The sequence below is a fragment of the Amblyomma maculatum genome, chromosome 3 (assembly GCF_055883805.1).
Source record: "Amblyomma maculatum isolate TAMU_Amacu chromosome 3, ASM5588380v1, whole genome shotgun sequence".
In the NCBI taxonomy this organism is placed as follows: Eukaryota; Metazoa; Arthropoda; class Arachnida; order Ixodida; family Ixodidae; genus Amblyomma; species Amblyomma maculatum.
In genome coordinates, this window is record NC_139346.1 from 41,626,826 (window position 1) to 41,649,792 (window position 22,967).

At 47.0% G+C, this 22,967-nt stretch overlaps 1 protein-coding gene across 1 annotated transcript in view; it reads right to left on the reverse strand.

Annotated features, from left to right (window-relative positions):
- Positions 1-19,627, reverse strand: part of LOC146194639 (sphingomyelin phosphodiesterase-like) — a 122,643-nt gene extending 103,016 nt beyond the window's left edge. The window contains exons 1-2 of the mRNA XM_084596604.1: positions 19,412-19,627; positions 16,951-17,109 (exon numbers count right to left, since the gene is read on the reverse strand). Of these exons, the coding sequence (XP_084452730.1) occupies positions 16,951-17,109; positions 19,412-19,627 (375 nt within the window). The remainder of the gene's footprint in view (positions 1-16,950; positions 17,110-19,411) is intronic.
- Between the last annotated feature and the right edge of the window lie 3,340 nt (positions 19,628-22,967).

Genomic DNA, 22,967 nt, shown 5'->3' on the forward strand with positions numbered 1-22,967 from the left:
TGTGTGTGTGTGTGTGTGTGTGTGTGTGTGACAATGCAGCGCCAGAAGTCTTCAGATCCAGTCCTGCCCCGCATATCAGCGCCGCAAAAAAACACTGCGCCAGCCCACCGCTCATCTGCAGCCGCTGACATGTCATGTGCAGCCCTTTGAGCGTGTTTTAATTAGTCTGTACAGCCCTCTCCCTTGCACATCAATCGGCAATCGCTGGCTCTTCCTTGCAAGTGATCATCTCACACGTTACGCTTAAACGCTGCCTTTGCCGTCTGCTAAAGCACGCGACATTGTCTCCTTCATCCTCCATTGTATTAATTTAGTTATTTATTCAGAATCATACTCAAAGCATCATTTTTGGCATTACACTGGAGGGTTGAAAAAGAAGAGGTATACAAATGCCTCCCTGTGCAGGCGGTTACAAAATAAAGCTGCAAGAAAAAAAAAAGAGCATTACTCTGCCACGGGGCTCCCAAAGAATTACTCTTGTGACTGAGGTCCAGCCTTCCTATCTGAAGTTGTAAAATTCACCTTCGAGAATGCAAAATCGTTCACCATTGAACCCCCCATACCATCCCAAGACAAATGACATGGTTGAGTATTTCAACAGAACTTTCTGCCGAATGTAGCAATGTATATTTGCTTCTGACCACTGCAACCGGGATCGCGTTCCCCATTCGCAACCTATGCTTATCATTGCCACTCAAGCAACCAGTGGATTCTCGCCATATACGCCTTGCTGTACAGCCGTGAAACTTCTTATATCATGAACACCATTTTTCCGTAGCGACAGGATGTTACCAAATTCACGACGTCTCCAAACCTGCAGGTTATGCTGAATACTGCCAGCTTGCCCAGTCCTTCATGTCATACCCACAACCAGAAAAACACCCGTGATTAATATGCACTTCTTTCCAGATTCTTTAGGGTAGTTATTGGTAACTTCCTCTAGTCCTGACCTTTCCGCAAAACTTCTCAGCAAGAACCAGGGCCCTACCGCATTCTCTAGCAATCATCCTCGATCAACTACCTCATCGGATCTCTTATGTCGCCCACTGACAACTGTCGCCACAACCATGAAATAGTACACAGTAACTGCCTGAAACCATACTACGGTCCCATTGTGGAGATAAACTACATGAAAAAGTGGTTGTCATGTATCCACAAGTATATTTGGAAGGTCCCGCTCAGACAGCCGGGAAGGGGACAGCGCGCCGCCGGAATTCAGTTCAGCAGCCACGAAATCTTATCAGCGCGTGCTTGGTTGACATGCTAGGGCTGATATCGTTTTATAGGCTCAGACCAAGGCGGATGTATATATACCTTGCTCAGACCACGATAGCAACCCATAACCCCCCTTTAGCGATGAAGCTATGAGCGGAGGGTGAAAGGCGAAAAGCGGATACCCTTGGTGCGAATAGTACGCGGCGAGGACGGGCACTGTAGGAAGGGGAAGCAGTTGCACAGTTGGCGATGACGTCGGGGTTAAGGCGGGCAAGTTTAAGACTGCTAACGGAGATCGTGTCCTGCCGGTCGTTGATGAGCTGAAAAAAAGTGCAAAGGAACACGGCGAATCACCTGGAACGGACCATCATATTATGGGTATAAGTGAGGGCGAACGGCATAGTGGCGAGCAAGCACGTTAGTGCACCGCTGAAGGTCGGGGGAGAGGGACGTGGACACGACAAAAATGCTGGCGCTGACGTGGTGGAACGACAGTGCTCAAAGCGCTATATAGACGGCAGTCGCAATCCAAGACATCAGCAGGCGTGGATGGCCAGGGCTCATTGAATTGACCACAGACACGAAGCGTAGTGCCAAACATTTGTTCCGCTACACAGGTAGAAGAGTCACTGCAAAGTGCTGTGGGGAGACCAAGCAGAATGAAGGGTTGGCGCTCAATCTATGGAAAACGGGAAAGCGAACGTCATACGTGGAGCTTGCAACTGCGGATGAAAGCGCGCAATGTCACCGTTGGAAATCGGGTAGGGAGAGGTCTGTCTTGACGCGATTGACACCGAGGAGCCTAGATAGGTTGGAAAATAATTGGGGGTAAATTGACGACCCCGATCAGTCGGGGAAGGGACACTGTAGCGGCTTATCCACAGTGTGATAAGTGACCATGAGTGATGAGTGACCTGACCATTATGTCCAGAAGGGCATCACTTGAGGCAAACCTCGGGAACCTGTCGATTCAGGCTAACAAGTAACGATGGCTCCCGCGGAGAGGAAGGTGACCGAAAATATCGACGTGTAGGTGACTGAAGCGGGCGTCCGGGAACGGGAAGGAGCCAAGCGGAGTCACAGTGTGTCGATGCACTTTACTTGGCTGAAAGCTTAGGCACGTGCGTGACCAGCGTTGAGCGTCGAAATTGATGCGAGGCCAGATATAACGAGCCATCCCGAGGGTAATGTCTCGCGAAGCGGTAGAGGGGCCAAACTATGTAGGTCATCAAAGACAGTGTTATGGTGGTAGGGTGGAGGCGCGTATTGGCGAAGGCGACCGGTCGACGTATCACGAAAGAGACGAACGGCCAGTCATGAATAACACCAGAGAAATGTCGCGCATGTGAAGCCTTTGAAGCTCGGAATAGGCTCGTTGAGCAGCAGATGTAGCCGTAAAGTCGATGATTAGTCGGTCATTGTCCGTCGTACTCCTTGAGGGCGAGAAAGAGCGTCGGCAGCTATGTCTGACTTGCCACTGGCGTGAGAATGCCGCAAGTTAATTCGGAAATGTAGGCGAGCTGCCTGATTTCGCGAAGAGCATAGGAGTTACTGCTGGATGCCAGCGCTGACGTTAGATGTTCGTTGTCAATAAATATATGCGAGGTGCGTGCCTCGAGAAAATGGCGGAAGTGCTTCACCACCGAATATATTGTTAGCAGCTCTCGACCGAAGGTGCTGTAGTGACTCTCAGGGGTGCAAGCTTCACGAAAAGGAAGGCTATTGGCTGCCAAACATCAGCGACGCACTCTTGCAAGACCGCCCCGACAGCAGTTTCTGCAGCGTCAACCATGACGGACGCGGACCCATCACATTTGTGATGAACCAGGAACGTCTAAACGACAATGCTGATTTGATGCCGCTCAATGCCCGGTCAGTGGTTTCGGTTCAAGAGACAAGAACGGTCGGCTTGATGTGGCGCGCTAGGAGATCGTGGAGAGGCTGCAGTATTGCGGCGTAGCGAGTAATGATGCGCCGATAATAGATGGTGAGGCCAAGAAATTCGTGTTGTTGCCTGTTGTTGGAGGGCGGGGAAACTGACAGATGGTGGTGACACGGGCCGATAAAGGGCGAATACAATGAATATTGACGCGATGGAGGGGAAATCCATCTCTGCAACGCTGAATTCGCTTTTCGATACATTCACCACAAGATCAAACGGCTGAGTCTTATGAGAACTTGCCAGATGCGGTGCTTGTGGGCCTCTACTGTAGGGCTGAAGACGAGAATATCATTAAGATAGGCAAAGCAGTGCTTCAAACTGCGTAAGACTTGGACAACCAGCACTAAAAGTCTGATGTTTGCACACCTTATGTTCCTGTAAAAGATTTGCGAAGTCGCGATCGCTTTCTCGTGCCTAGATCGCGTACACGCTATGGCGAGCGTCTTCGAAGACATTATGTTCCCTCTATTCTTAACCTTACCCAAAGAAGTATTTCCTGCTAATTCCGAAAAGATAGTGAAGGATTGTCTTGCATGTGTACTTTGTGTTGTTTCAGGCTGTATATTTACTACTTCCTTGGGTATTCAAATTAAACAGTTCGGCGAAGGAGTGAAAAAAGATAATCCTTTACTATTTTTTTGTAATTAGCAGAAAATATTTCTTTAGGTAACCGGTAAGAACAGAGGGAACATGACGTTTTCGAAGACGCTCGCCGTAGCGTGTAGGCACTCTAGGCGTAAGAAAACGATCGCGACTTCGCAGATTTTTCACAGGAACGTAAGGTTTGCAAAAATCATTTGACCAGATGTGTTTAGAACTATTGTTTCAGAAAATAGATGAAAAAAGTCAGGCATACATAAAAGTTCAAAAACATCGCCAAGTTCATCATAACGTGACCTACCATGTAATAATGATTTAAGGACGGATTTCAGTAAACTGTTTACTTTCTTTCGCCAAAAGGCAGAGCGGAAATAAAAGCAGCAAATATCATAGCGTAACACACTGTAGGCTAAGGCGTATACTATTTGCTTGCGTACATTGATAGGGCAAAGGGACTTGACAGAGTACAGCAAACACGCAACTTTCCGGACCTGAGAACATACAAAAGACAAATGAGTATTCCAAGACATGCCGGAATCGAGGAATACTCCTAAGTATTTGACCGTTGACACAGGCATAACTCACTGACGCTTGCAATGAACACAATAAGGTTTGCGCAAACGAACTGACACGCCATTAGGAATTCCCTTTAAATAATTGTGACAAAATACTAATTGTGTCTTTGTATTGTTTACACTTATTAAGTTATTGCTGAACCATTCCATAACTAACTCGCTCTCATGTTGAATAAAAGATAACGCTATATTATAGCCCTTGTGTCTAGAAACTAAGAGCGTGTCATCAGCATATTGGAAAACACGGCGCAGTTTGCAAACAGAGCTCCAATCATTGACTTATAAATTAAACAAAATAGGTGCAAGTATAGATCCCTGAGGAACACCGGATGTAATCTGCAGCTGGCCACTTCTATATGTGCCTAATGCAACAAGCTCTGAGTGTTTGGATGGATAATTAACAAGAAGACACAGAAAAACACCTCTAATCCCATAACTGTGAAGTTTATCTGACAACATATTGTTACGAAGCGGCAAGCCGATGAAGACAGGAGACAGAACATGACCGATGACGATGGTAGATGACGTTTAATGAATGTTCGCGGCGGGCCTAGCGCGAGCGCTCCTGCCCGCGCCACTGCCCGCTTCTTCTTCCTTGTCGTCCGTAACATGACCCGGGGCCACCGAGCGATCGTCCCGATCGTGGATGAGGAAGTTTAGCGATGTTAATGATTTTATGGCATGATGAATAACTCAACCCACGCGCCTTGGCAATTCTGTCTGCCAGGATACGTGTCCGGACTTAACTTTTGCCAGGGGGGCGAAACATGCAACGTGGGAGAATCTGCTGGAGAATCTAGGCAGTGACCATTATATCTTGAAGATCACAATAACAGCCACCAACATCAAGCGCAAGCTCGGCACGGCCAAGATCACCAACTGGCCGGCCTTCCGCAAGGCATGCGCGGACCTGGAAGGGAGGATTACTTCCATAGATGATTGGTGTCAACAACTCAAAGACATCCAGAAGCAGTACACTCAAGAAGTGGATCGCACCGAGCAAACACCAGAGGTGGACCCTCGGCTCCTCAGGCTATGGGAGGCACGCCGAGGGCTCACCAAGCGCTGGAAGAAGCAGCGCTTTAACAGGAAACTCAAGCTGAAGATTGCAGAAGTCACCAAGATAGCGGAGGAGTACGCAGCTCAACTGGCCAGGCAGAGCTGGCAGCAGTTCAGTAGCTCGCTGGACGGCACCCTCAGCACGGCCAAAACGTGGCGTATACTCAAGACCCTTCTCGACCCTATCCAAACCAGGGCCGAAAGCGGGAAAGCTATCCGCAGACTCATCCACACCTTCGAGGGTACGGAGAAGGAACTGTTAGATAAAGTAAAAGAGAAATGCTACGGCACGACCTTGCCTGCAGCATACCCGAAACCATACTTGGGAAGACCGAACACCCACCTGGACAGACCGATCACCAGGGAAGAAGTGTTCGCTGCCATAAAGGTATGCACGCGCAACACGGCGGCGGGTGCAGACAAGATCCATAATGCACTCATACGCAACCTCAGCGACGGGGCAGTCGACCAATTGACAACCTTCCTCAACGGGCACTGGGCCGCAGGAACGGTTCCTGAAGAGTGGAAGCATGCAGAGGTCGTAATGATCCCAAAACCGGGTAAGAAACTCCAGATCGAAAACCTCCGACCTATCTCACTCACCTCCTGCCTAGGCAAGCTCTACGAGCGTGTCGTTACTCGGAGGCTCCAAAATTACATGGAGGATGAAGACCTGTACCCCCACAGCATGTTCGGCTTCCGAGCTCACCTCTCCACGCAAGACGTCCTCATACAACTCAAAGAGGAAGTCCTCACCAATGTCCCCAGCGCTGGCGAGAACGCGGTCATGGCCCTTGATATTAAAGGGGCCTTTGACAACGTTAGCCATGCGGCTGTAATGGAAGGACTCGACAACCTCCACTGTGGCGAGAAGATTCACAGCTACGTGAAGGCCTTTCTTTCCAACCGAACTGCAACGGTTGGGCTCGGAGACCTTCGCAGCGATAAATTCTCGACCCCCAACAAAGGCACACCTCAAGGGTCCGTCATCTCGCCACTACTTTTTAATGTGGCTATGATCGGACTCGCTAGACAACTTGAGAAGATCGAAGGCATACAGCACGCCATGTACGCTGACGACTTCACGGTTTGGGTTACCTCCGGATCGCTCGGCCAGAAAGAAGAACGGCTGCAAGCAGCGGCTACCTGCGTAGAAGAATATGTCCATGCACGAGGTCTCGCCTGCTCCACAGAAAAATCCGAACTCTTGCGAGTTCACAAAGGGAAACACAAAGAAGGGACCCTCAATGTCTCCCTCGAAGGAAAGCTACTTCCCGAACGAGACAAGATACGAGTCTTAGGAATGTGGCTTCAGAACAATCAGCGATGCAGCCATACGCTCGGCCTTCTCAAGCAATCGACCACTCAGGTCGCCAGGATGATCACGCGTGTGTCGCAGAAGCGGAGCGGTATGCGAGAGGGGGATACCCTGCGCCTGGTTCAGAGCCTGGTACTCAGTCGCGTAGGCTATGCCCTCCCGTATTTCAACCTCAACAAAGGAGAAGTGGAAAGTGCAGATGTCATCATCCGCAAAGCTTACAAGACAGCCCTGCACCTACCAATGAACACCTCTAACGCAAAACTGCTAGCTCTTGGCATTCACAACACCTTCGAAGAGATCAAAGAAGCCCAACTGGTCACGCAGATAGCCAGGCTCCAGCAGACTCCTACGGGGCGCTCGCTTCTTAGGCGACTGGGGCTAGGTGCAACTGCGGAAATCGAGAACCGTACTGCGAGCATACCGGACGCAATTCGCCAGACGCTAAAGGTTAGCTCCCTTCCCCGGAACATGGACCCCAACTTGCATGTGGCCCGTAGAGCAGCCCGGGCGAAGTATGTACAACTAAATTTAGCTACAAGATCCACCACGGTATACACGGACGCGGCTTCGTATACAGGAAGCTCACATAATAGCGCCGTGGCGGTAGCTATTGATTCCAACCTAAAGGAACTAGCTAGCGCCTCAGTCAGGGAATGCACGGTAACCGAAGGGGAGGAGCTGGCCGTTGCTCTTGCGGTGGTAGCCGGGTATCGATGCAACACGTCCCTTACCATTCTTACAGATTCTAGAGAAGCGTGCCGTAACTACATGAACGGCCGCATAGGTCGCGCCGCCCTCAGGCTCCTCCATAGCACGACCCCATCAAAAGTCAAACACAACATCTACTGGGTGCCAGGACACACCGGCATAGCGGGGAACGAACGCGCCGATCAGGTAGCTCGAGGGTACACGAGCCGAGCTTCCTCCCAATCGGACGATCTACCCGAGCGAGTCGGCCCTACGTACTCCGACATTCTTAACTACTATAAGGGGGTACGGATCCGCTATCCGCCGCCTCATCGGGATCTAAAACAACAAGAGGCCGTGTACTGGCGAAGACTGCAGACAGGAACATTCCCTAACCTGCATACCCTGAGCAAAATTTACCCGTCACAATATCGAGACACCTGCCCATGGTGTGGTAGCAAACCTTCGCTATACCACATCACGTGGCAATGTAAAAATAACGACAGCTTTCGTAAAGACCCGAGTGCGGAACAGTGGGAGAGCCGGCTCTCCAGCGGCGATTTGGATTGCCAACTAGGTTTAATCCAGCACGCCCAGCGAGCAGCGAAGCTCAGCGGAGCCCTGGAATAGGGGCACCGACCCTGTGAGAAGACGGAAGATGGAACTCTTCCGCTACTAGCACAAGACCCTCGTAGAGAAACTAACGTATTTCCTATCCTATCCTATCCTATGGCATGATGATGAGCGTGTCTGGATGCTTGAAGAAGAAGAGGAAGAAGGAAGAATAGAAGGGCTTGCCGGTACGATGCAGAAGAAGAAGAAGCTGTTTAATAGGTGATCTGTCTAGCTGATCTGTCAGCCTGCCAGAGCTGGCTGGCTGTTCGCAAGAAAGCGCCTTTGCTCCTTGACGATCGGCTAAGTATTGGGTTGCTGGTCCCGGTTTTGTCTTTCTCCTGTGCTTCTTTTGTTCTCTGTTGAATAACGCACGCGGTGACATTGTCAATTTAAGGTAATGTCGACGCAGTCCCCTGGCCAAGGGCGCTCCCCTTGGTCGGCTTCCCTCCTGACCGATGATCTGCCCTTGGAAGCTTTTCAGAGCTCCGGTGTCCGCAACATCCCTGTGGCACTCGTACCTAAGGATGGGGGCACCATTAAAATGAACAACCCAGGAGCTGTTCGAGCTGCCCTTCAGGAAATCACTTCCTTCTACGAAGGAATAGCCGAGGTGCGCCAATTTGGTCGCGGCGGGATTTTTTGCCGTTCGCCAGAACTATCATGCATAAAGAACCTGCTAAAATGCTCCACTTTCGCCTCTCATCAGGTAAGCAGTTTTATCCCTTCAAACCTGGCTTGCACAAGAGGTCTAGTCCGAGGTGTAGATTCCTCATTAAGTCCACAAGAAGCCCTTGACCTTCTTTCCGCGGCAGACGTTGTAGCGGTCTATCGCTGTAGCCGGGAGGTAAATAATGTTCGTGTGCCGACAGAATCGGTTATTGCTACACTTGCAGGCACAGTCTGTCCATCGGAGATTAAAGCGTGGCCTTTAATATTCAGAGTAGATCACCTACCATCAAAGCCTCTGCAGTGCAACAACTGTTGGCGTTATGGCCATGCTACAGGCGGTTGCAAATCCACTTTGCGGTGTTGCAAATGCGGTGAAGCACATAAAACACACTTATGCTCTGATCAAATTGTCAAATGTTGTCTTTGCGGCTGACTTCACTCAGCAAATTCTTTGGAATGTCGCTCTAGAGCGCATGAAATGAAAATTCTGGAGATTATTGACCGCAAACGTTGCTCGAGGCGTGAGGCAATTCAGGAAATTAAAGACAGAGCTCATGGGTATGCAGGTGTGTCGGCCCGTTCAGGAGCACCTATAGATTCCACGATGTCTAAAACTATAATAACTGCTATGGAAGCAACCATGACCAAAATGGTGGATAGGATTGTGACAATAGTCACAGAATGCATATCTAATGTTCTAGCAGCTCAAAATTATCAGACTGTGCAAACTGCTATGGTTTCTCCTACGGCACCTGGACATTCACTATCAGTGCAGCACTCATTAGCTGCAATGTCTTGTTCGCAAAATGAGTCTCTTTCCGCATCACCTATGCAAAATTCCAACAAGTCAGACGAGGCTCATGATGCAGATATGGAAGAGACAGATACGCGAATTCTAAAACGCAGTGGATCGCCGTTGTCAAACCCGTCATCACCTCGACCACAAGGAAAATCAAAAAAGCAACAGCTAGGCTTAAACCAAAGGAAAACATTTTGGGGCAGGCTGTTGCTGCTGCCCGGTTTTCATAACCATAGGAAAGTTAAAAGTTCTTCAGTGGAACTGTAGATCTCTTCTTTCAGCTACTACAGATTTAGTTTATCTTTCTTTAAAACATAACCAAAATAATCGTTTTACAAGAAACTTGGCTTACAACTGAAAAACATTTTCACTTACAAAATTATCGATCATTCCGACAAGATCGCCAGTCAAGAGGTGGTGGGTTACTAATTTTAGTTTCTTCAAAATTTTGTCATAGGGCTAAGATTTCTTTTCAATATTCTAGTTTAGATTCAGAATTATTGGCTCTAGATTTTGAAATTCCAGGGTTCAGTCCGTTTACATTAGCGAATGTTTATTTCCCTCATGGTGTTCAGGACACCAGATCTCTAGACCACCTACTAGTTAATTGTCAAAATTCGGTTATTTTGGCTGGAGATTTTAATTCCCTCCATGTATCGTGGGGTTACAAGACGGATCCCTGCGGCAAGCATCTGTGGGATTGGCTTTCAGACAATAACCTTCACTGCATGAATTCTGGCTTACCAACTTTTGTACGTGCTCACAGTCAATATGTGATAGATTTAACTTTTTCCAGCACTAGTGTTTCTTTACTAAATTGGTCGACAATTGATGGTGGCACCTCTAGCGACCATATACCTATTGTTTTTGAGGTTGACTGCCGCTTAACTCTGCCGACATCTCAGTTGAGATCATACGTAAATTATAACCAGTTTCACTCATTTTTGATTTCGTCTCTTGAGTCAGTGGTTGAGTCTACGGAAGAGTTAAAATCGCAAACATTATGCCAGGCTATTGCATCCTGTCGTAAGAAGTGTGAATTCTTAGTACGTGCATCTAAAGGCAATGCATCAACAAAATGGTGGAATGCAGATTGTTCGCGCGATTATAGAAGAAGAAAGGCTGCATGGAAGAAGCTCCTTCACAACCAGTGCCCCAAAAATTGGCATGATTATAAATTTTTTGCAGCTGCATTTAAACGCACAGTCGCACAAGCGAAAGATAATTATGACAATGAGTATTTCAATTACCTTTCACAATCTAATAACCGACGTGCACTTTTCAGGTTTTTAAAATCGTGGAAAAAGATTCCTGTCTCAGAAAATTTACCCTCATGTGTTTCGACTCCTAAAGAAGCTCTTAGAACAGTAGAAAACATCGCTAAAGGTTTAGAAAAGCGTTTGTTGTCAACACTTCCCAAATACCCTATGTTTGTAGGCCCAGTATATACGGTTAAGGATGTCCCTAAAATTACTTTTTCTCAGCTTTCTTCGATTGTAATGACGTTGCCAACTGCTGCGCCTGGCCCTGACGGAGTAACGTCAAAAATGTTAAAAATCCTCTTTGAAGTGTCTCCAAATTCCTTGTTAGAATTGGTAAATAACTCAATTATTCATTCTTGGATACCTGGTGATTGGAAACTAGCCAAAGTGACTCCTTTACGAAAAACACAATGGTGGTGGCTATACTTTGGAAAATATCAGACCAATATCTTTAACATCAAACTTGGTAAAATTAATTGAAAGGGTCGTACTCAAACGGGTTACCGAGTTTGTCGAACAAAAACATATTCTTAGTCCCTGTCAAATCGGATTTCGAGCAAAATTTTCAATATGGAATGCACATACCAACCTTGAGAGTCGAATTCTTCTTGCGCGGCGCAAAAAAATGCATGCTGCATTGGTGACTCTAGATATAGAGAAGGCTTATGATAGTGTAGAGCCCCGAATTTTATTGCACAGATTAGAATCGCTATGTTTTCCACAATACTTAATTGATTGGATATCTACATTTCTACAAAACACACAATTTTACTGTTCATTGAATGGAGTACATTCTGGCAAATATCATTAAACCAGAGGTGTCCCTCAAGGGGCAGTTCTCTCGCCCGTGCTCTTTAACATTTTAATGAGTTCAATTCTCACTCATCAGGAGATTCGCACGTATGTCTATGCGGATGACATCGCATTCTTTACGGCTGCACTTGACATTCAATCCCTCAACAGGCGCCTGCAATCGTACCTAAGCTCCCTTCAAAATTGGTTAGATGACTTAAGATTTAAATTAAATGTTAAAAAGTGCGCGTTCCTTGTTTTCCAAATTCAGGATCCGGTAACTCTTGCTCTAACATTTATGCAGGAAATGATTCCTCAAGTTAAGTCTTTGAAATATTTAGGGGTGATTTACGATGACCATCTGGCATGGAGGGATCACATTGAACATGTTGCAGCGAAGGGGGCACGTGCTGTGGGTATGTTGCGCAGGTTAAGCAATCCAAGGTCTGGGATGCGGCGAGACGCACTTTTAATGATTTATGTTATGTATGTCCGCCCAATTATAGAATTTAGATCTGTGTTATTTTCTGGTTCACCTGCTTACGAAATTCGTCCGCTTGTTCTTTTAGAGCGGGAAGCGCTTAGATTATGCCTTGGGCTCCCCAAATTCGTGGCTAATAATGTATTATACCTTGAAGCCCGAATACCACCGTTATTAACTAGATTACAATTCTTGACTGTCCAGACGTATCTGAAAATATATGAATCACAATTCCACCGCTCCATATCAATTTTTTGTTGCGAGCCAGACTCCTTTTTTGGAGTCGTATGGCCTCGATTTCATACCCCGCAGGTAATTCTAGTGCAAAATCTGTTACAACCTTTTCACGTAGTCCTTTCTAACATCCTTCCAACAAAAGTAAGTGCATCGTCGGTTCAAATTGTCTATGATGACATTTTCCCAAATAATGCGAAACACTTAGCACCTCACATTTTAAATGGATTATTAGAAGATCTTTTACAAAGTCTTCCCGTTAGCATAACGATAGCAACGGATGCTTCTCAATTTAATGAAAAAACCGGTGTTGGAATATACTGTCCGCTCTTAGACTGGGCTTTTTCAGTCCGTCTTCCGGATTTTACTCCAATTTTCCAGGCGGAGTTGCTAGCGGTGGTGCTTGCTCTGCGCAAACTAGACCCAACATACTCAACAGTGGCTGTAATTACAGACTCTTATTCTTTGTGCTTGTCGCTTTCTTCGAATATGGACTCGCCAATTTTAAATACCTTTCTTTCATTGCTTCCCTCACATTTGAGCCTCATACATATAGTGTGGGTACCAGGACACAGCAATGTGACAGCCAATGAGATTGCAGACAGACTAGCCAAAGATTCTCTGAACGGCCCTGTATTGCCCATCCTCCCGGCAACAGCGTACATAACAGCAGCACGATTTCGGCGGTGTGCCTTATTAAGCACGCAGTCTGGATCTATTTTATCCTCGGATGACTACCTGCACCTCAAGTATTCCTGGAATAGGAAATCATGTCAATCAAGGCAGACTGAGGTCTCTCTAACCAGGCTACGCTGTCGTATTCCGCCCCTAAATTTCTATATGCATAGGTCTGGTTTGCCGCTTCTCCTGTCTGCGCATTCTGCGGGGAACCGGAAACAATAGACCATTTCTTGATATTTTGCCGCCGTTTTACCATGATGAGAAAGCGGTACTTAGAGAAGCCGTTACAACAGCTGGGTCTTAATTTGAGCAGCCAAATTTTATTATCGTTCGGTGCCACCATGCTTGGGTACAGCCACCGGCATGTTTTCAACGCCATTCAAAACTTCTTAATAGAAACAAAACGTCTACCTGGCTAATATGCTTTGAAGTTTTATTCTGTACATATAAATCTTACTATTCTCTTACTGCGTGCGTTAGTATTTACTCTTGTATATTTTGGTTTATCATATCTACATTTCCTTTTCTATTCCCTAGCATTCATTTTTTTTTTTCCGATGTAGTTATACATCTCAAAATCTAATATCTCTGCACCCCAATTCTTGGCCGATCCCACTGTGTGGGTATTTTTCATCACATTAGAGGAGAACAACAACAACAACAACGATGTCTGATGCGTGGGTGATCCGCCTCTCTTGAAGCTGTCAACCATCCGTCACCAGAGTCCATGGGACCGATGGCTCGAGGTTACGTCGGGCAGCTTGGGCGGGGGTTGCGTGTTCGTGTCCATCGGTTCCTTCGGGTCATTCGGGTCTTCCGGGTCCTTCATCTCGGTTCTGATTGATCTGTTCTCCTTGTCTTCAGGTCCGGGCTGGGGGCTGGGCGGTGGTAGTTGTTCAGGTCTGGGCTTGAAGGGCTGGGGCGAAGCTGCTCGGCGATGTCCCTGGGCCCTCGGTGATGGTCCCGGCTTGAAGACGGCCTCGATGCTCCAAGGCGAGGATGGGGATGTCGTACCCCGCACCTCCAACCAAATGTTACGAAGCGGCAAGCCGATGAAGGCAGGAGACAGAACATGACCGATGACGATGGCAGATGACGTTTAATGAATGTTCGCGGCGGGCCTAGCGCGAGCGCTCCTGCCCGCGCCACTGCCCGCTTCTTCTTCCTTGTCGTCCGTAACAATATCATGATTAACAGAGTCAAACGCCTTGAACAAATAAATAAATGAGGCACAGGCAAATTCATTTTTTTCCATTCAGCTGTTTAGCAGATCACATAGATCATCTAGCGCGTTCTGCGTACCACGACCCTTAATAAACTCAAACTGATTACCGGAGAACACGTCATGAGCTTCAAGACAACTGATCATCACTATCGAAATGCATTTTTCTAAAACAAGCGCAATGCATGGTAGAATCCAGATACAACAATAATTTTCAACTTTATTTTTTACTCTATTCTTGCAAACAGGCATAACCATCGCCTTCTTCAAGCCCTCACGTACTGTTTGAGTGGAAATTATGCCATTGATAATCGTGAGCAGACCATGCTTAATTCGTTCAAAATATCTGATAAGCGTATCGACAGAGATACTATCCCAGCCTGGAGACTTTCGCCTGCTAAAGCCAGAAAGGATGCAACGTAGATCGTCCTGAGTGCAAGAAGGCAAAAATGCTGATTGAAGCACCGATTGCATGCTGTGAGATGTTAGATTACGTACTGTTGAATGTGCGGCCAAACCAGCAGTCGAAAAAAAGGCATTGAACCCATCAACAAGTCTCAGAGATAACGCCCCAAAGTTCCGGGAAATAAAATCAGCTACATTCCTAGGTGCACAACCACGTAATCAATCAACAATATTCCATGACCTAGCTGGCTTCCCTTTCGATGCCTTGAAGCTTGCCGGGGAATATTGTCGTCTTTCTGACCGGGAGTAATGCGTTAGCCCTGTTGCGGGCAGACCTGTACAGTGCCCTCAATTCAGTGTTTGTAGGAGAACGCCTACAACGGGCCCAAACCATTTCTTTTTCTGCAATAGCCGATATAGCATCGTTATTAATCCACGGACAACCAGTCTTTCTTTGCTTAATAATTATCGTTTTTTTACAGAACTCTAACAACTGTGAGAATGTTTCAACGAGAGAATCGTAGAGAGAGCTTTCAGACGTGTGAGTTAGGAACAGATCCCAGTGGTACTTTCCAATTACGGAGTCAAGTCGATGTCTTTCAACGACATCGATTGTCCAGTTTATCTTGCTTCATAGCCGTTATATCAGCATGTGGAAAAACAGGGCAGCCAAAGAAGAAATGGTCCGACATTTTTTTTCCTGCGATTAATGAAATGGATTCATTAGGTTCATTGCTAGCGTTCACGTGGTCAAGGCATGATGATACTAATTTACTACCAAACATTTCAAAGCGCGTGGGAAGGTTGATTGTGGCATCAATGCCGGCATCGGAAAGAGTAGTTAAGTAATCGACAACCGATTGTTTTTTAGCTTTTAGAAGGTCGATAATAGCGATCTGCGGGATATCCAAGTGCTCCACAGGAATCTGGTAATACACTTTCACCAGATCGGCCTTGTTCAAGATTGTGCAACAATGTAGGACCAATATAAAATCCTGTATGTGGGGAATCGGGTAACAGTAAGGAACTGTGGCCTTGTTAAAAGCCCGGTAATTGCCGCCCGGACGCCAGTAGCCATTCTTTTTGGGTACCATGTGGAGGGGCGATGCCCCAAAACTGGAGGAGGGACGCATGAAACCAAGCTCCAGCATATGCTCAAATTCTTGCTTGGCAACGGAGAAGCGATTCGTGCGACACGACTAGTGCGAGCGAACACGAGAGGCCTTGTCGTCGCAATATGATACGTCACACTGTGATTCACCGGTGCGTGAAGGGGCGGGGGTTGGAAGCCATCTGGGTAGTTGGTAATTGAATGCTGGGCCAGCGGTCGGGAACTGTGTTGTGCCCCTGGAGGAGTGGGAGTGGTAGATCGCGGCAAGAGATGCCTTGGAAAACAAGGCTCATTTCAGATCACCGGGCATTCTGCTGATTGTTCGTGGCGTAGCTTTCAGTGGAAAGCCTTTTATAACACTTGCTTCATAGCATTACCATGCCTTCTAAGCACAGTAGTGCAGAGCTTGCAACTAGAGTGCCCTGCATGCTTTGCTCTTCGGAAATGAAAAATGAGTTTGGTTTCGCAACTACCGATTCATGTTAGAGCACTAGCAATGATTACAAATAAGTTACGTTGAATTAATTCCCGTCGACAACTTCGATTCACACTTCTGATCACATGCAAGGGCAGATATACTTGGAACAGCTCATCTTTAAATCAGAGCATTTTTTCTTTATTATTAGTCATCTACTAGCAATTTGCAAAACTTTTGGCTGTTATGCTTTACTGATTTCTATTTCCGACGAAACATGGACTTTAAAAAACACCACAATTTTTAAATTTTAATGGCCTACGACACGATCCATCTCGTAAAAAAAGTAACAGCGAGGAAAATTAAGCGTTCGAGGTCCCAATCGCAAGAAAGATTAAGTAGACATGAACAGGCCTTTTATAAGCTAAAACAAAAGTTTTGAGGGGGCTGATTTTCTATTTTTTTTTCTGAAAGTGAGACATTGTGCGACGTGTTCTTGACAGGACAAACGGAGAAAGTTGTTATGTTTAAACAGGGTAGCTGTTTTGGGTAGCTGTTTTAAAAATACTTAGCTACGGTTACACCGCCGGGGTGCCGCTATGGTTAAAGCGCTCGACTACTGTGTCCAAAGATGTGGGATCGAATCTCGGCCCCGGCACCCGCTTCTCGGTGGAGGTGAAAAACAAGGCTCCCGTCTGGTGTGCGGGGTCAGCACCCATTGAACCCCAGGTGGTCGAATTTTCTCGAGTCCTCCACTACGGTGTCGCTTATAGCCTGAGTCGCCTTGGAACGTTAAACCTAACACACCAACTAAACCTTAGTGACAGTTGGCGCTGAAAGGTTCCAGAGCGTTCGGCGTACACACCTGCGGCAGCGGAACGGGCGTGATGGGAGGCTTGGGCATTGCCGGTAACGGCACAGTCCAGTTGACGTCGTCGCTGTAAGGGCACTCGTTGGGGAAGACAATTCCGCAGATTTCTGCTGTGCTTAGCTTACTGTGAGCCAGCACGTAGAAGAACTCGTCCTGAAAAACGATTCGGGCCATGATCGCGTCTTTAGGGATTTCAGAGGCTTGCACAGAAAGCGCATTCTTGATCCGGAAGCTTCAATCTGTTCAGAATCTTTATCACAGATTTCAAACTTACTGGGATAGCCCTGTCTACTATCTGCTTTTAATGTTGTTCCGGAGAAATCATTTTGAAGTGTCACTGATTCAGAACTTGGGAAGTGCTTCGCGGGAACCCATGAATAATCGGAGAAACAAATAAATTTTATTGCATCTATATGCCGCCTATTCCTGAATATTTCTAGGACGCCCTGGGAGAACACCGGCTTGAAACATTGCAGCCGTCAAGTTCAACCATAAGAGTCTTTAAGTGGGAGCTAAGGCTGTTGTTACTTGCTGCTTCAGTATCAAGATGTCTGTGTCAAAAAACGAAAAATGTGATTCGGGGGTCGCATCTCAAAGCCTACTTTCCCAACTATACTTCAGCGCACTGCAAACAGTTTCTATTTAGAATATGTTCAGCCTGCATATTCTTTCCGTGGCTAAAGCAATTTGTCGTACTCAGGTTCTGAAAGTGGCATTTGGGCCTTAGTTGGTTGAAAAAATGCTTTAACAAACATGATCATCATCAGCCTCACTATACCCACTGCAGGGCGAAGGGCTCTCCCATATTACTCCAATTAACCCGGTGCTGTGCTAGCTGCATCCACTTGACCCCTACGAACTGCTTACTCATCCGCCCAGCTGCCCAGCTGCCTTTCTGCCACTCACTGGTACGCTTTCCGTCCCTTGGTATCAAGTTTGTTACCCCAAGCGACCATCGGTTATCCTCTCTTTGCACTACATGTCCTGCCCATGCCCATTTCTTCTTCTTGATTTCCACTAGAATGTCAGTAACTTCAGTTATTTCGCTGACCTCACTCTGCACGTTTCCTATCTTAGTGTCACCCCTACCATTTTTGGTTCCATAGCCCTCTGCGTTGTCCTCAACTTAAGTAGAACCCTCCTTGTTACCCTCCATGTTTCAGCCTCATCGGGGAGTTCAGGTAAGATGCAACTGTTGTCTACTCACCTATTGAGCTATACCGGTAAGCTGCAAGTACTAATATGCTTGTGCTTGCCGAATGCGCTCCATCCTAATCTTATTCGCTTTGTTATTACCCTTTTCGGCTTGGATCTATGGTTACTACCTGTCCTAATTAGACTTATTCGCCTACTGCTTCAGTGCTTCGCTAATAAACATAAACTGCTGTTTCTTCGCGAGGCTGTTGAATATAACCTTAGTCTTCTGTACATTGATTTTCAAGCCTACCTTTCTACGTTTCCTGTCTAGGGGATTAATCCTTATTTTTAGTTCATCCCTTGAGTTACTTAGTAAGGCAATGTCATCAGCATTCGCAGATTACTGAGGTATTCTTCATCTACCTTTATCTCTAACTGCTCCCATTCCAAGTCTCTGAAGACTGAATGCCGCGAACAAGTCAAATATTTACTGGTTCTTTTTCGGCAGCCGCTGGCATGCGGCATTATAACTGATTCTAGCACACGGATTGTCTATACTTTATGCGTGGTTGTCACGAGAGGCAGCTTAATGCTTTTTTATGTAGCTCAAAATGCGTCGCGATGTAGCTAGAAGATTCCGCTCACTCGCATGTGTTTCTACAATGATCTAGGTTATGCTAGTCACCCTTTGCGGATTTATCTAGATCTTTCTCCTCCGCCATTAAATTGAGCGTTGGCGGGCGCGGCGGCCATTCGTAGATCGAAGACCGCCGAGGACGATTGTTGCTATTGCCGTCGCCGATTGTTTGGTTTCTTTGCCGAGACAGGTTAGCCGAAATAAACAGTGTATTCCAGATAATTTCGAGCCTCCTCATTTGTCGCCAACGACATTGCCATCACTACGTGGCAATATTTAATACAAAACGTTCGATATCTCTAATTTATAGTCATATGTTTGTGCTGTAGTGGTGATACTCTTTTCATCTTCGCGCAAATGCTATAAGACGTTTGACCAAAACTGCAAATGCCAACCCTCTGTGATCATCTCACGTGCATACATGTTATCTGCACATGATAAATAAGCCAGCTCTTATACATACACTGTCACACATTCATTACCTTGTGGGCGCAGTGCATTTATCACTCACTGCTATTACAGATAAGTCTTCATGCAATATCGGACACTTCCATGAATATAACACGGCAATGGCAAACATCATGTGCTCCGATGTGCCGATGTCCATTACGAAAGAATGCCAAGCCGCAGCGCCTAGATCCAACGGCGAGGAACCTAAGGCAGGGCTACAGCCTAGCTTACCTTGAAACGTTCGACGAGTCCGCTGCAAACGCGAGGAGTTTCTATGCCCAGCCTGTCGCAGCCACGCATGAGGACAGCGGTCATCGCGGACTCAGGCAAGCCCCAGCCCAGGTACTTTCGCAGAACTGTGGCGGATACTTTGCAGGCGCTGCAATATGTCACCGCACTTCCTGTCGGCAGCAGTGGCAGCTCCTGCAGTGCATTTTCAGTGTCCATGTTGTTCGCTCCCTTAGAAAGCTTTAGCAGCTCTGAAGAGGGAGAAAGCAGCTGGTGACTACCAGCTAACTACAGCTTCTTTGAAGGACGGTGTGGAGTTCGAAGTAGCAAAACTGACAACCCTGTATATGAAACATTTGATGATCTCGACGGTACTGGATACTTGGAAGGAAGGTAACATTATCCTAATAAATTAGAAAATAGACACTGAGGACTTAAAAAATTTCAAGGAAGTCATCTTAATATCAGTTGCGTACAACGTATTTACTAAGGTAATCGTTAATAGAATCAGCGCAACCTTAGGATGCAATCAAGAAAAGAACCGAGTAGCTTTTCGGAAAGGCCACGCTCATATACATACTGGCATGTCCATATATAACTAGGGGACAAAACAATTCTCGGAATACAACCTGCCCATATACATAACATTCATTCATTACGAGAAATGATTTCTCTTGGTACAAACTTTAGCAGTCATGCAGTCGTTGCGAAAACTGCAGATGAGCCCTATGTAAAGTTATTTTATATCACCAGTCGGCGAAACTATCGCCACAGTATTGATGAAATGTTGGCAAACGGGTATTACGTTAAATCGCACATTGCCAGTACACTACCAATATTGGGCCGATGAAGTGTGCTGCCTGGTATAGCGGCTCCACAGTAACCATACAGATCTCCAAAAAAGAAAGCGGTAAAATAGTATAACGAGTGGTGTTACGCAAGAAGACACGACTCCCCAGTACCGTTTACAGCTTGCTTAGAGGAAGTATTCAGAGGTATTGAATGGGAAGGGGTCATAGAAAATACCTCATTAGTCTAGAAAAGGAGAAACAAAAAGTTAGTAGGAGACAATATTAAGCGTCGGGAATGTCATGGGAAAAGGTGACTAAGGCCACCTGGCCCATCAGCTTGTCTGAAAATAGGGAGACTGAACAGCAACGCGGTAGAAGAAAATGCAGTTTTCTATGTTAACATATTTTTTTAAATATTTTGAGCTGGCGGAATAGTGCCTTATAAGACTGAAAATATATCCGCGAACTACTTATGTCTTTATTTCTTGTTTTATGGCACAAGTAAGGATGTTGACCTTCCTCCAAGTTATGAATCCGGCCTTAAAAAGCTTTGGGAACTTCTACGAAGCCCGCTGTGAAAAAATAAAAGCGCACCACAGCTGGCAGCGCTGTTCTTGCACGAAAACCCATCTGCACTCGAGGAAAAGGTTATCCGCACGTTCTTCCCGCATGCTTCTGAGATGCCCACGCAGCCATTGCCGGCATTCACGATTGACAAAACAATACTGGAACCGGAAAAACCACTTACATTAGGCGAGCTATTGGCAGCACTAGCCTATGGCAAACCAAAATCGGCCCCTGGACAAGACGGAGTAACATAGGAAACAGTACAAAAATTGTTCGACGAAGCCCAAGATCAGCTCTTAACTATAATAAATGATTAATGGGAATCCGGACTGGGGCCAGACGCATTGATATTCTCCATACTGAAATCATGGAAGGACCACACAAACCTAGGGAGCCTACGGCCAATAGCTCTCACGTCAACCATCTGCAAACTGATTGAGCGAATGATAGACACAAGAATACAGCATTACGTCGAATACGTAAATCCTGGGTTGCATCTGGCTCAGGCAGGGTTCCGGCCAAATATGGGCACTCATGATTGCCTTTGGCTGCTCCGCAGGATAATCAATCACAGTTCTCGTAAACTGACACCAGATTACAGGGGACTTGCCGCTAGAGGCCATCGTGAGCGGATGCCTGCAACGACAGCTTCTGCTAACGGTGCGTGCTGTTCCTACCCTTTATCTCCTGCGGCCATTTATCTGCTCGGTAAGAGACACAAGCACCCAAGGAAGACATGGAAGCCGCCAATTCTGGACGACATTCGGCTATCTAAGCCATTATTGGACTGAGACGCTCAGCCGCCGAGCTTAGCCTAACCCAACTCCGATTCGTCGCCGACAGTGACGGCGACACCGGCCGTTATCACGGGAGTAATGGTTGAAGGTCGCACCGTAATCACAGAAGAGCTAGTCTGGCGACTGGACGCCAGTTATATGTAAAGCCTATGCCTCAAGACCAGCCACGTCAATGAGCCAACATCATCACTCCGGCGAGGCACATAACCTGAACGCTCAGCAAGCGTTTTAAAGAGGTACAACCCTAACCGGCAGCAGCAAGACGCGGGCCTGCCTTCCGCTTGCGACCAAGGAGGCCCTTATCAAGTGCAGCGCAACAAACAGCAGCTACCATTCCCGCCCAACGCTGTTCGCGTAGTCGTTCGACCGCGCGGTGAACTGCGACTTCGAGAAATTCCAACACCTCGACTCTGGAAAGCAGTGTAGACCGAGCTCAAAATCACGCTACCAGAGGACTTCCGCCTGCGCATTTACGAGACCAACAGTACGTTCACCGTGGCCACGACACACATCCCAAAAGCATAAGAGGTTTCTAGCACCGCTGTCGCCCTCGCTCTTGATCACGTTCTACGTCACGCTGGCGTAACACAGGACGTTCCGCGTCCACCGCTATGGTTGAAGGTGGCGCTGGTGAACACTGTCAAGGTTCGTATACAGACAACATTAATACCCAAGAAAGTAGCAGGTGGGACAACGGCTGATGCAGCTCTATTGGAAGGGCACCGGACGTGATATTCGGAGGTCGTGGATACGGTTCCCACCATCGGCACGTGGTTTTTCTTCTACTTTGCGTTTAATTATATTTCCCCTAAACAGATTACATGCTAATTCATGTGATTATTTAAGTAAAAAAGGAAGGCAAAGTACAATCCCCAATGCTTTCCTTGGCCTCGCCGACTGTTGGCTTCTTTACTTCATGTATGATAACGAGCACCCTCATTTCCCCTTCATTTATCTGTTCCCAACAGCCAAGATACTGAAGACGTTGACATTCTCACCATTGGAGAGCGAGCCTACCCCGGCGCGGCCTACGTGGCACCCCCCCCCCCCCCGATGGCTACCAGTGGTGTGATCACAAACGCGTGTCCGGCGAGAGCCCAACGCAACTATACTAAGATCTGGTCAGACGAAATCCGGAGCACACCATGCTAGCTGCCCGGCGCATGGACAAGACACATTCAATTCTAATTACCTTTGACGCAACCCCAGTTCCGCGTTCTATCAAGTACATGGGAGCCATCCACCGCTGAAACGCATACCTCGGCAGCCCGGACGCCTGCACCAACTGTAGACCGCCGGTCACCGTCATGACGTATGCTGAAGGCCCATGAACCGTCTCTGTTCCCCCTGTGGAACGCAGCATTCACAAGACCAGCCTTGTACGCCCAAGTGCATTCTGTTCGA